The sequence below is a fragment of the Eulemur rufifrons genome, chromosome 25 (assembly GCF_041146395.1).
Source record: "Eulemur rufifrons isolate Redbay chromosome 25, OSU_ERuf_1, whole genome shotgun sequence".
Lineage (NCBI taxonomy): Eukaryota > Metazoa > Chordata > Mammalia > Primates > Lemuridae > Eulemur > Eulemur rufifrons.
The window spans coordinates 1492694-1507601 of record NC_091007.1 but is presented as its reverse complement, the minus strand read 5'-3'; the positions used below and the strand labels follow the sequence as shown (position 1 = coordinate 1507601).

The following is a 14908-nucleotide window of genomic DNA, read 5'->3' as shown; positions in this document are numbered from 1 at the left end:
ATGGTAGGTAGCTCACTCTTATAATCCTAGGAATTTGAGACCAGCCTGGACAACATAGCAAGATCTTGTATCTACAAAAATAAAAATTAAAAAAAATTAGCTGGGTGTGGTAGCGCATCTGTAGTCCCAGCTATTCGTGAAGCTGAGGCAGGAGAACCACCTGAGCCCAGGTGTTCAATGTTACAGTGAGCTATGATAGCACCACTGCACTCTGGCCTGGGCAACAGAGCAAGATCCTGTCTCCTAAAAAAAAGAAAGAAAGAAAAAGAAAGAAAATACATGCAAAAATCTTAAATAAAAGCATTAAAAAAACTAAACTGGCAAATATATATAAAATACAAAACAACATGATTGAGTGAAGTTTCTGCCAGGAATTCATGGAAAGCTTAACATAATTTATTCATGAAATTGACCACACTAAGAGATTAAAGAAAAACCTATGACCTAGTACAGAAGTACTTCATCAAATTCAACAGATACCTGTGATTAAAAAGAAAATTCCCAGTAAATAAGTTACCTGATAAACAGATACCTAGAAAACAGCCTACATACATAACAGTGGGACATTAAAATACTCCCTTTAAAATGAGGAAGACAATAATCCCATCTAGTTAATTCTTGAGATTTCATAAAGGGCCACAAGAGTATAAATATTTTAGGACTGTGAACCACATGGTCTCTGCCACAACTACTCATCTCTGCTGGTGAAGCATAAAAGCAGCCACAGACAAGGCATAAATAAAACTTCATTTACAAAAATAGGCAAGACCACAGGCAGTAGCTCACCCACCCCTGATGTACATTCTGTCAATATCTTTGTTGTTGTTTATCATCTGTAGAAAACTGTGATTCTTTCTCTGTCCTTTTAACTTTTTTCTTATATAATTTTTCAGTTAACTATTGCTCAGTAACAAACCATCTGAAAATTCAGTGGTTTACAGTCATAATCATTTATTACTCACATGTCTACAGTGTTTGCTGAATCTGGCTTAGCTCAGCTGGGATGGCCTTGGCCACGCGTGTCTCTCATGGAAAGAGCAGAGGTGCAGAGAGCAAATGGAAATAGCCAAGGCCTCTTAAGGCTTAGGCTTAAAACTGACATGCTGTCATGTGTACCTTATACTGCTGCCCAAAGCAAGCCATCCATCCAAACCCAAAGTCAAAAGACAGGGAAATACACTCTGTCCCCTTATCCAGAGGAACTGCATAGGGTCATGGAGTGAATACAAGGAGAAAAGGAGAAATAAAGCACTGGGCTCTACAATCAATAGTGGTGATGGTTATATAACCTTGTGAATATGCTAAAAACCAAGGAATTGTATTTTTTTTTTTTTTTTTAAACCGAGGCTAGCATGTAGTGGGATCATCATAGCTCACTGCAACCTCAAACTCCCTGGCTCAAGTGATCCTCCTGCCTTAGGCTCCCAGGTAGCTGGGACAACAGGTGCAGACCACCATGCCTAAGTTGTTTGGTTTTTTTTTTGGTTTTTTTTTTGTAGAGACAGGGTTTCACTGTATTGCTCAGGCTGGTCTTGAACTTCTGGCCTCAAGTGATCCTCCTGCCTTGGCCTCCCAAAGTGCTGAGATTACAGGCATGAGCCACCACACCAATCCAGAATTATACTTTTAAATGGTGAATTTTATGGTATATCTCAATAATAAAAAATAATATATTAAAAGAACAAAAACCAATAAGAAAAAATATAATGCACCAGAGCGTCACTGTGTGGCTACCGTACGTGCTCTTTTTCTTATATGAATGAGATGAACTATCCTGGACAACTGTTACCAGAAAACTCAGGGTGTAACGAAGGGGACAGCGCAGTTGTCAGGTTTCTTTAGGGTTTCCTCTTTTCTTCCTGCATCTGAGCATTGTTGTTTTATAATATGGTGCCGTGTTGATCCTCTTTGAACTTCCAAACGTCATCTGGCTCAGGAGGGCCTTTACTGCCAGCTCTGCTTTCCTCTTAGAGATGACTGTTACTAAGAGAGACAACCCTTGCTCTCCAAAGTTATACACTCACTCCTAGAAGTATTTTGCTAGCATGATCTAAGATCACTGGGGCCCACAAGGCACCTTCCTTAATGGACGCTGTGTGACTGTTCAGTCTTGACCTGGTATACTACTGCACTTCTGTCATAGGATAGGGCTCTCTGATTCTGGGATTGTAGCTGCTGCTGCTGTCTGAGACATGTTTCCTCTGCACAACTTTCTCTTTCTCACAGCACCGTTGGAACTTCCCATCAGGGCTTCCTAATAGCACTTACATATAATTTGAAGTTGACAAAGGTTCTCTTTTCTCTGAATTGGTTAAAAATATAATTTGAAAGCTATCCCCTTGCCCCCATCCCATGCTTTTCACAAGTAGAAAGATTAAAAACTCATCTGGTCTTGTTCCTTTTGGAATATACATTCAGTATGGTGGGACTTTTTTGGTTTTTTTTTTTTTTGAGACAGAGTGTCACTTTGTTGCCCTGGCTAGAGTGAGTGCCCTGGCTAGAGTGAGTGCCGTGGCGTCAGCCCAGCTCACAGCAACCTCAAACTTCCTGGGCTTAAGCGAGCCTACTGCCTTAGCCTCCCGAGTAGCTGGGACTACAGGCATGTGCCACAATGCCCGGGCTAATTTTTTCTATATATATATTTTAGTTGGCCAGATAATTTCTTTCTATTTTTAGTAGAGACGGGGGTTCTCGCTCTTGCTCAGGCTGGTCTCAAACTGCTGACCTCGAGTGATCCACCCACCTCGGCCTCCCAGAGTGCTACGATTACAGGCCACCGAGCCCGGCCTTTGTTTTTGTTTTGTTTTTCCTGGTTTATTGATCAGGGCACTAAATAGACCCTTTCAATGTAGAAACTCCCATCTTTCAATTCTGAGATACAGATGATTAGTTTCCTCCCATTGTATCAGATGAAGGACTTCTTTGGCTGATCCTCTAATTTTCTTATCTTTTCAAATTCTTGTTACTATTCTATTTTTTGGGGAGATTTCTCTGAATAATTTCTCTCTCTCTCTCCTTTTAAAATAGAACCTCTTCCACTTTCATGGATGTAACATCTTTTCTTCTCTCTAAAGATACTATTTGTTGAAGTTTCTGTTCCCTGCAGTAAATCTATTTCTACCAAGCTGCTTTTACTTCCTCCTTCTTTATTTCCTATTTGGTTTCTTATTTGTCAGAGACTTTCACCCCATGGCTGTACACTGATGCCCAAGTGTGAGGCACTTAAAGTTGATGGAAGTCGTGGGACACAAACAGCTTCCTGACCAGCAGCTCTCACTCTCGAGCGGATCTGATGGGGATCCAGCTGTTTAACCAAGTGAGAGGCCAAATGAAGCCCTCATCTGTTAAATATTTTGCCATGGGCTAGTCTGTTTCCCAGAAAAGAACCCCTTAATATCTTGTTAAGGGGCACATAAGCTTGACTATTACTTCTGGGAGCCAAACAGAAAAAAATATCTCTGGGCTTCACTGTGCTGCAGGTTGACTTTCACTTAATCCTCATTTTCATTTAGATGCTTCACCTGGACCTCAGCTATCTGGAGCCTGCCTACTTAATGTCTCCTGAGTGTAAACCTTCGGTCTTCTGTCAGGGTAGAGCAGGGCATAGTTGCCTGGTTGTACAGGAGTGGAGAAGGGCATCCAGGGTGTCAAAATCATAAAGATCACCAACCAATCCCAATTCCCGCCCTGTCCTATATTCTTGCCTTGAGAAGTACTGTACTTGGTACCTCCAATTCCTAAGCCTTTTCCAGATTCTGTGGAGAGAATCTGCTTCTTTCCTGTTGGCTCATCTCTCTTCAGTTTTTGGCATTCTCTAATCCATTGCGTCATTTATTACTTGTCCACCTCCTTTCTAGTTTCCCCAATATTGATTTCCTCTGTCTTCTGCTCTCCTCTTGATTTTTGTGGGTTTATATCTTTATTCCTTTAATATAATCTTGGAGGGATTTCCAAAGAGTGTGTACAACTGAACATGTTAAACTAAAAGTGTGCACTTAAGTCTTACCATCTACTATGATAGCTACCATTATTTTATATGTTAATTTATACTATGAAGACCTCATTTTATTTACTTATATATCGCAGCCCTAATTACACACCAAATCAATACATATTTGGTAAAAGAGAATTGTTAGCACATATCTACTAAAAAACCACTTCCTTTTTTTTTAAGAAGTACAATCTAGAGTTTCAATCACACTCTCTCAATGCACCCTTTCCTCTTCATTAGGAGTGCTTAGCATGCTTTACAATTGCATATGTATAATTATTTCATTGATGTCTTTTCCCTTAATAAACCAAGCCCTATGATGGTAAGAACCACGTCAGTTTTGTGTACCACTGATTACCCAGCATCCAGCCCAATACCTGGTACATAGTGGGTGTTTTGGAAATAGGTATGTGGTAACTGAATTAAAGAATAAATAATACCTGGCTATTTAATCTGTCCCAAAACTCAGAAAAAAGAATAGAGCTTCTCAGTTGTTTTTACAAAGCAATCAAATGCTAATACCAAAACTGGACAAAGAAAACACATAAAAAATAAAACTATAGACCTATCTCTTATGAATATTGATACTAGAATCCTAAATATATGTACTGGCAAAGAAAATCCATCAGGACATTAAAATATTATAATAAGAGATCATTTAGGGTTCATTCTACAAATGCAAGAAAATGATTCAATAAATAGTAAATCTATAAATTTAAGTAATCACATTAATAGGTCAAAGTAAAAAAATCACAAAGAGGCTGTTGGGGTCTGGAATTAATAAGGAAGATAGCCGCAAGTCAGACTATCAAAAGGAAGTTACTAATTACTCTTTTCCAGCAGATGCCTTGTAATATGTAAATTTTTATTGCTGCACAGTATTTTTTCATTTATGCATGCTATTTTCACCACTTAGTCCAAAAATTAATTAAGATGCCCTCAAATGAAAGAAAACTGTTCATTTTATTAACAATGAAAAATGTCCTACCATAAACTGTTTAGGGGAAAGAAAAGTAGACTATAAAAAAGAAGTCTTACAGACCATATACCACAATTTAAACAATGGTCATCTTCCTCCTAACATTTATCAATCTCTGTTATTTTTCTTGTTTATCTGGTTATCCCCACCACCACTTTGGCCCTGCCCTTTTCAACACTGTATTGCCAAGGCTCAGAACAGCACCTGGTACGTCACAGGGTTTCAATACGTATTTACTTAAAGAATTAATTAGTTTTCCAGATCACTTTCCCTTTCTACTTAAAACCATTTCACAGCCTCTCATTGCCCTCAGGACACAACACACCATTCCCTGCCAAGGACAAATACATTCTATGCCTTTCTGGTTTCCTATAATTCACCTTGTCCCACCTTCCCTGCCAGACTTACCGTGGAAGCCAGCTACACTGATCTTTCCATTTACAGTTCTTTCCTCTTTTAAGGCCTTCGTGCATGCTGCAATATTGTTTTTCCCATTCTGCCCAAGGTTGAGCTCCCTGTCTTCCTTCAGTGAAACCCAGAAGTTGTCCCCTCAAATAAACCTTCTCTGATCACCCCACCGAAAGTGTTTTCTTTAAAGCACTCATTGCAGCATGTAATTATTTTACCAATTTACTTTTCTTTGGGTGGGAGGTCTGTCCTCCCCACTAGAATGTAAGGTTTATAGAGAGAGAGACACTGATACTGTTTGTCTTGGTCCCCAAAGCCCCCCAGTGTCAGCAGAGCTCCTAACACCCCAGGAGGTAATACTCTACCAAGTTTATCTTTGGGTGGGCCAAGTACAGGTAATTTTTGCTTTTTTTTTTTTTTTTTTTTTACAGCTTACTATATTATCTGAAACTTTACGTAAGCATAAATATAATCTGGTGAGAAATAGAGATATTTTCATATTGGAAAAAAAAATCTCCCACAGCCCTATGTAGTAGCCAGTTATAGTTATTTGAGTGAAGAAAAAGTAGAGAAAATAAATAAAAAATAGTATTTCCATGAGTCAAAATAATGGACCCATAAAACAAAGCGAGCTTATTAAAAAATAGAAAATACTACAGATAGAGAAATGTGCAATTTTCACATAAATTTAAAAATTCATTTGGAATCCCTGGTCTCCATTTCAAAAGGCGAGCTTAACTACGGCAGTCTACACAGAACACACACCAGCTGTGCGAAGTGGCGCCACCTGGAAGCAGCTCTGCAAGGGTTCCACCACCACACTCACAGTCCGAAGAGGAACAGGGGTGAAGTAAACCTTCGAGCACCATACAAACGCGACAGTCAACCTTCGAGCGCCAACCAAACGTCAGTCATCACCGGCTCTCGGTGGCCGGCGGGGGCGGGCCGGGCTGGGCGGCCCCGACTCGGCCCCGCCAAAGCTTCACGCCCCACACTCCCACCCGATGGTAAAACGCTACGCAAAATCCTTCTCTTTCGCACCCAGCGCTGTAGGAGGCGAGTTCGGCCCAAGCACGGGGGTCTCGGGGAGTCTCACAGCAGCAGGGAGGACACCGGGGCGCCTTCCCGCCTCACCTCATAGCGTGTGGGAGAGGGGGCTGTGCCTCTGCCCTGCCAGCAGCCCCTGTGGCCCCCTCCCACACACGGCGACCACAGTGCCAGGGGCAGGGCGACCCGGCGCAGGGGCGCGGGGCGGGCGGCGCCTGTTGAAAGCCAACGAGGGTGGCGGCGGCTCCGCGAGCTGAGTGCGGAGGGCACCGCCTGCCTCAGCCTCAGTGCCCTTGACCCTGCAGGGCCAGCGTGGTCGGGACCCCCCGCGTCCCACCCTCCACAGATCCAACACAGCTGGTAGGGCCAGGGGACCCTGCAGAGCAAGCAGGACCGGGACCCGCACCCTCCGCAGACCCAAAAGAGCTGGTAAGACCGGGGGACCCCCACACCTGTCGACCCCGCTGACCCAGGCGGGCCTAGTCGTCAGAAAGCAGGGTGGGACAGCAGAGTGCCCTTGGGCCTCGGGTTCTCGGATGTCGCACAGTAACCCCTCTAGCAGGATGGTTTTAGTGTTATTTTACAAGGATCACTCCAAGCTCCAGTCTCGCTAAGTGTCCCGCCCACAGGCACCCAGTAATGATGGCAGACAGCAAATCGCGTCTAATCCGAAATCCATGTTCCTTTGACTACAGCGACCCCAAGTTATCACAGCTCATTTATTGTCCCGCCGTTGTCTATGCAGCCTCGCTGGCTACGGTTTCATGGGGCTTTATTTTTTAATTTGCAAAAATGAAAGGACTACTGGAAATGGTTTTGAATCCTCACACATCCGCAGTAGATGCTGATACTAGTACCTAAGATAGGATCCGCCTGCCCACCCCTCCCTCAAACACACACTGAGCCGTGCACTGCGGCCCTAACAAAATTTATCAAACATAAAATCGAACAGGGGAGGTATTTGGCCTGACCTAAGGATATCTTTACTCCTAACTCATTATGTCTTAGATATCCACATTTCCTAAAGGAAAACCTAAGTAGATCTTATGAATCATTATTGTTATTGTGTTATATAGAACTTATATATGATAATTTAAACTCATAAAACAAATTGTTTAAATTCAGTATGTAGATTAACTCCTGTGTTATTTAAAATAGAAAATTCACTTTGGGTATTTAGCATATTTAGTGAGAAAGAAATTGCCTTTTTAAAAAAGATTTTTTGTAGATTACACTCATTGAGTAAAATGAATCATACCTAGGTACTATGACTTTTTGTTTAACTGTGGCTTGCTTACTTTTGATATTCAAGATCATACAACTTTCATTAGAATCATTTCAAAGTTTATATGGTGACTTTTTTATTTTTTTTTGAGACAGAGTCTCACTCTGTTGCCCAGGCTAGAGTGCCGTGGCGTTAGCCTAGCTTGCAGCAACCTCAAACTCCTGGGCTCAAGCCATCCTCCTGCCTCAGCCTCCCGAGTAGCTGGGACTCACAGGCATACGCCACCATGCCTGGCTAATTTTTTCTGTATATATTTTTAGTTGTCCATATAATTTCTATTTTCAGTAGAGCTCCTGCTCAGGCTGGTCTCTAACTCCTGAGCTCAAATGATCCACCCACCTCAGCCTCCCAGAGTGCTAGGATTACAGGCCTGAGCCACCGTACCCGGCCGGTGACTTTTCTCACTCTGTCCAAGCTGGAGTGCAATGACACAATCATAGCTCACTACAGCCTCAAACTCCTTGGCTCAAGTGATCCTCCTATTTCAGCTTCCCAAGTAGCTGGGACTACAGGTGCACACCACCATGCATCGCTGATTTTTAAAATTTTTTGTACAGATGGGGTCTTGCTATGTTGCCCAGGCTGGTCCTGAACTCCTGGCCTCAAATGATCCTCCTGCCTTAGCCTCTTAAAGTGCTGGGATTACAGGTGTGAGCCACAATGCCTCACCTATACAGTGACTTTTTAAGACAGCTATCAATGACCATTGTTTTGGCGCCTCATCAAACTGGGTATACGAATTTGTGCTTTAGCATTAAACTATTGGCCTATGATAAAATGGATGCATCAAACTCATTATTATATTACAAGGATATTAAGTAATTTTGTACCTCTTGTAAGAAATTTTTTTTTTTTTTTTTTTTTTTTGAGACAGAGTCTCACTCTGTTGCCCAGGCTAGAGTGAGTGCCGTGGCATCAGCCTAGCTCACAGCAACCTCAAACTCCTGAGCTCAAGGGATCCTCCTGTCTCAGCCTCCCGAGTAGCTGGGACTACAGGCATGCACCACCATGCCCGGCTAATTTTTTTTTTTATATATATTTTTAGCTGTCCATATAATTTCTTTCTATTTTTTTAGTAGAGATGGGGGTCTCGATCTTGCTCAGGCTGGTCTCTAACTCCTGAGCTCAAACGATCCGCCCACCTCAGCCTCCCAGAGTGCTAGGATTACAGGCGTGAGCCACCGCGCCCGGCTAAGAAAATCTTGAGAATAAATTTCTTTCAGGAACAATATTAAGACTCACCTTTGGATTCTTTTAATTATTACATATGACAAAAGAGAAAGTGACATCTGATCCATGCCAGAACAAAGATAATTTTTTATTGCCACTTCCTCTAGATATATCCCACCCAAAAATGCCCTGGGCACAGATAAATAAGGGATATTCACACGGGTGAAGCAGGTGCCTCAACTGGACAAGCTAGGCCTCAGGAGCTGGGATTTTGAATATTCTTTCTCCTAATGAGGGGGCAGGTGTACATCAAAGGTTCTAAACAGTGTCTATTTCACCAAGCCAAGGAGGCTAGTGAATTCTTATACAAAATATTAGCTAGGGATTTAGTTCTCCAATTAAATGTTATTAAAAGCTTATTAAGGGAAAACAGAAAATACACCCCAGACACATTTCTGATGGCGAAAGCAGTAATTTTAAAAAGCCAATTTAAAAAGCCAACTGAGTTAATCAATAAAAACAAAAGTTGGTTCTTCGAAAAGACTAATAAAACAGGTAATCTTTTATCAACTACAAACAAGAAAAAAGAAAATATCAAATATTGGGAACAAAGGGAATATAACCACAAATAGAGAAAAATATTTCTAAAATTATAAATGACCATATACAATTTATACAAATAAATTTGAAACCTATAAAAATATAATTTACCAATACCAGTCTAAATGGAAGAAACATTTAAATAAACCAATAACTAAAAAAACTAAAAGTAGTCATAAGTCTACTCCTCTTCCAAAAGATCAATTCCAGAGATTTATTGTCTTACTTTTAGCAAATTATCAAAAATCCACAAGTTTGGCAATGTATTCTGTTGGAGAAATTATAGGAAACAATATGAAAAGAAAAGCAAAAGACCAGAAGAGACTATTTACTACGTAGGTAATAAAATATTTATTTATACATATAGATAAATAGAATGTAAAATGGAAATTCACATTTCAGAAATTATGAATAGCCAATTAACATTTAAAAACATCCCCAATTTACAGATTTAAGAAGCCAAACAATCCCAAGCAAGATAAATATATTACAGTGAAACAGCAAAAAGCTAAAGACAAAAAACAAAATCAGAAGCAGAGAAAAAGTAATTGGTAGACTGGCAGGTGACTTCTCAACAGCAATAACTCAAGGCAAATAACAAAGGAATAAGATCTTCAGTGCGCTACAAGGAAACAACTGCCAACCTAAACTTCCATATTCAGCAAAAACATCTTTCAAGAATGACAGTGAAGTAAAGATATTTCCAGGTAAACAAAAACTGAATGTTCGTTTATCAACAGACCTTCACGTAAAAGCCATTCCAAAGAAGGTACTTTAAGCAAAAGGAAAATAGTCCCAGAAGGATAAAAGAAGCTACGAACAACGGAGAAACCAGTAAAAAATGTGGGAAATATAAACAAGCACCAACTGTAAAACACAACAATAATTCTAAACAAGCCCTCTTCTAACAGGCAGGAATTTATTTAATAAAGAATTCAAATACATAACAATAATATATAAATCATGAGGGGCTGAATGAAGTTAAAGTTCTATGGTTCTCATATTTTCCAGGAGGAAGGTAAAGATATTGGTTAACTTTAGATTTTGAAAGGTCATATTTAACTCCCAAATACTAGATGGGAAAAATGGAACGATAAAAGATATTAAATCAATATAAAAAAATAACAACAAAGGAGAAAAAAGAAATACAGGGCAGGAAAAATAGAAAACACAAGAGAAACTGCATTAAATGTAAATGGGCTATATGTTCTACCTAAAAATATTTTAAAACTGCATTAAAAAAATCTAAAACATAAATCTACAGTTATCTCAAAATAGTTTAATAAATGAAAAACCAAAAAAATATGAAAAGAAATATATACTAGATAGTAGGAAGGTACTTATGACAATGCTGCCAATATTAAAATTTAGACAAATGGACAGAGACCTAGAAAAATCTAATTTAGCAAACCTGACATAATTTTTCTTAAAAAAATCTCAGTAGTCCTATAACAACTAAAGAAATTAGATCACTGGCCAAACATCTGCCACCAACAAAACTTCAGGCCCAGGCGAATTCAATGGCAAATTCTACAACTGGCTATCTACATGAGAATAAAATTAAATTATACCTATACCCCACAATGCACACAAACAATTCCAAGTATATAAACATGAAATGAAAATCTCTAAAATTACTCTGAAACTATGGAATAGCTTTACAAAGAAAACACTGAAAAATTCAACTATTAAGAGTTTCTGCTTATCAAAAACCACACAGAAAAGGTACTTACAACCCATTTAATTATTAAGATTAGTATCCAGAGTATGTAAAGACATCCTACAGCCCAACATCTCATTTGAGAAGAAAAAAGTTTTTTCCATTCTTTCACAACAACAATCAAGCAATGTGTTGGGATTTCTCCCCACCAAAAATCAATCAATTTGCCAGACACCAGATGGATGTCCCCTAATTTAATTCAGTTCTGACACCATCTACCTGGAGAGAGTGTCCGATCATACAAATTGAGGGGTCAGTCCCACAAGACTGAGCTCAGTTGCTATACCAATCACAAGCCCCAGTTGGTTTTACCTCTGACCCACCTCCTTCCTTAAGGTCTAATTAATTTGCTAAACTGCTCATAGAACTCAGGGAAACACTTAAGTACATTTACTGGTTTATTATAAAGGATATCACAAAGGGTACAGGTGAAGAGATGTATAGGGCAAGGCATGTGGGAAGTGTTGCAGAACGTCTATGCCCTCCAGGAACCTCCACAAGTTCAGTGATCTGGAAGCTCTGGGATATGCAGACATGACTGATTAAATCATTGGCCACTGGTGATCAGCTCAACCTTCATTCAGCCCCTCTTCCCTCCCCGCAAAGGTTGTGGGGTGGGGTTCAAAGTCCTACCCCCTCTAATCAAGGCTTGGTCTTCCCAGTGGCCAGCCCCAATCCTGAAGCTACCAAAGGGTCTGCAGGCCATCAATCAACTCATTAGCATACAAAAGGCCCCATCACTTCAGAGATTTTAGGAGTTGTAAAATCCAAGTACTTTAGGAGTTGTACACCAGGAAGCAGGGCTGAAGACCATTTAAATATATATTTCATAGTATCACAACCCAATAAAAAATAGAAAAATGGACAAAGGAGATATGAATAGCTGGTACAAAGAAAAAGGAAAAAAGGATCTTTAACATGAAAAGATATTCAAACTCGGTCATAATAAAATGCAAATTTAAACTAAACCGAGATAGCCCCTTTCACTTACCAGATTATCAAAAATCCACAAGTCTAGCAATACATTCAGTTGGGGAGGCCTTTGGGAAAACAATCACCCCAGTACACAGCAGGTAAGCACAAAATCCTAACAGAAGGCAGTTTAGCAATAATTAGAAAAATTTCAAAAGCATTTATCTTTCAAATGACAGTAATCACAGTTCTGGAAATTAATCATATAGAATCATATACCTGCTTACATACAAAATGACAACTATATAAAGTTATTCCATGTACCATTGTTTGTAATAGCAAAAGACTACAAACAACCAAATAATCCATGTATTACAGACTAGTTAAATAAACTGATTACAGCCATACAATGGAAAATTATGTTTTCCTATGCTTCGGGAGAGCAAAGTTTCTCATACACCGATTTGTGAAGATTTCCAGGATATGTTGTCATGTGGGGGAAAAAACATAATGTAGTAAAAATTAGGGTGAGAAGAAGGAATATAAAAATACATACTCATACACTCAAAAAGCACTGAAGGAAGAACAGGATACTAAGAGTTAGGGAGGTGGAGAATGAGTTGGATAGGTACAGGGAACAAAGATTTTTTTCAATGTATGCCTTTATATATTTTTTAATTGTTTAAATAAATGATTCTAATCACTTTTTAGCAACAGGAAAAGATCAACTTGCACATAAAACTGCATTTTAAAAAACTTCTACAAACTACTAAGAAAACACTCAATAGAAAAAGTGAGAAAAACATGACTAAACTTAGAAAAAACATTCAACTGGCCAAAAACTATGCAAAGATTCTCAATATGTTTAAGTAAGCAGAGAAATGCAGTTTAAAACCACAAAACTACATCATTTAACTTCCACCACACTGACAAAAATTAAAATGTTGGACAATGCCATATTTGGAGAACAGGGAGCAAAGGGTGGTTTCATTCACTATTGCTGGAGGATGAATCAGAACCACCATTTTGGAAAAGTCAGTGCACTTGGAGACATGAATAAGAACGTTTATGGCAGCACTAATTATTAATAATCCAATGTTGGAAATAATATGTTCACAAAGAATAACATGGTTATGTATTTTTACAGATTACTGTATTTCAATGAAAATGAATGAGCTACAGCAGTGGTTCCCACAAGTGGTGATAATGCTAATGCATGTGATTTTTTGATATTATATAACATCACAGAGTATGAGGAATTCATTGATGAGGTTTCAAATTCTACATTGCAGCTAACCTTTAAGAAACTGTTAGGTTTTGATGAGTATCAACGAACATAATTATCTGAAAAAATTATTAAAATATTCTTCCCTTTTGCAACTACTCAGCTGAATGAGGCCTGATTTTCTTCACATGCTTCAACCATAACAATATACTGCAACAGATTGAATGCAAAAGCAGACATGAGACTCTAGACATTAAAGCAGACATTCAGAGTACTTGCAAAAATGTAAAACAATGCTACCCTTGTCAATGTTTTCTTTTTATAAAATGTTAAGATATAATGGGGTTGTTATTTTTAAAGGTAACAATAAATGTACATATATTTAAAATCATTCAGTTTTAGTATCTGACATGGTAATTATCAATAGATATAATCCACTAAACAAAAGATCTTTGGGTTCCTCAATAGTTTTTAAAAATATAAAGGAGTCCTGAGACTGAAGTTTCTGAATTGCTAAACTATAGGCACATTCTTCAACATGGATGAATCTCCGAAACATAATGTTTAACAAAAGTAATTCGCAGAATATACAGTATGATTCCATTTAAATACAAAATTCAAAAACAGGTAAAAGTAAACAATATGTTGGTTAAGGACACACAGGTGATAAAACTGGAAAGAAAGGCAAGGGAATAATTAACACAAAGTTCATAATGACCATGGTGATGGGGGCAGGGAATGCTTTCCTTCTGAGGTAGACACACACAAAAGTTTCTAAGGTACTTAAGATGTTCTACTGAGCTGGGTACACAGACAAGTTTTTTGTAAAAAAACGAAACATACACACATATTAATGGCATATTTCACAATAGAAATTTTAAAAGAAGAAACAGGGAGACATACCTTATTCTCCTAAAAAAAAAAAAAACTCAAAAGAATATCTTTTCTCAAATTAATCTATAAATATTTCCTTGCCATCACACACACTGTCCCAACAAGATATTCTATAAAACTTGAAAAGACAGGCCAGGTGCAGAGGCTCATGCCTATGATCCCAGCACTCTGGGAGGTCGAGGCAGGAGGATCCCTTGAGCTCAGGAGTTCAAGACCAGCCTAAGCAAGAGCAAGATCAGTTCCAATTAAAAATAGAAAAATTGGCCGAGAGTGGTGGTGCATGCTGGTAGCCCCAGCTACTCACAAAGCTAAGGCAGGAGGATCACTTGAGCCCAGGAATTGAGGTTGCAGTGCGCCATGATGGCACCACTGCACCCTAGCTGGAGGCAACAGACAGAAACTCTTGTCTCCAAAAAACCCCCCAAAAACAAAAAACGTGAAAAGATGGTTGTAAGTTTCATCTAGAAGAAAAATGCAGAAGTCAAAGCTTTTTTCAAAAGAAAGTACCAAAATATATTATAAAACTATAATAATTAAAACACCATGGGCCGGGCGCAGTCTGGGAGACTGAGACCAGCAGATCGTTTGAGCTCAGGAGTTCGAGACCAGCCTGAGCAGGAGTGAGACCCTGTCTCTACTAAAAATAGGAAGAAATCATATGGACAGCTAAAAATATA

At 39.1% G+C, this 14908-nt stretch overlaps 1 protein-coding gene across 1 annotated transcript in view; it reads right to left on the bottom strand.

The window, feature by feature from the left end:
- TASOR2 (transcription activation suppressor family member 2) overlaps positions 1-6517 on the bottom strand; it is a 55023-nt gene extending 48506 nt beyond the window's left edge. Inside the window, exon 1 of the mRNA XM_069458620.1 lies at positions 6513-6517. Coding sequence (XP_069314721.1) covers positions 6513-6517 — 5 coding nt within the window. The remainder of the gene's footprint in view (positions 1-6512) is intronic.
- Between the last annotated feature and the right edge of the window lie 8391 nt (positions 6518-14908).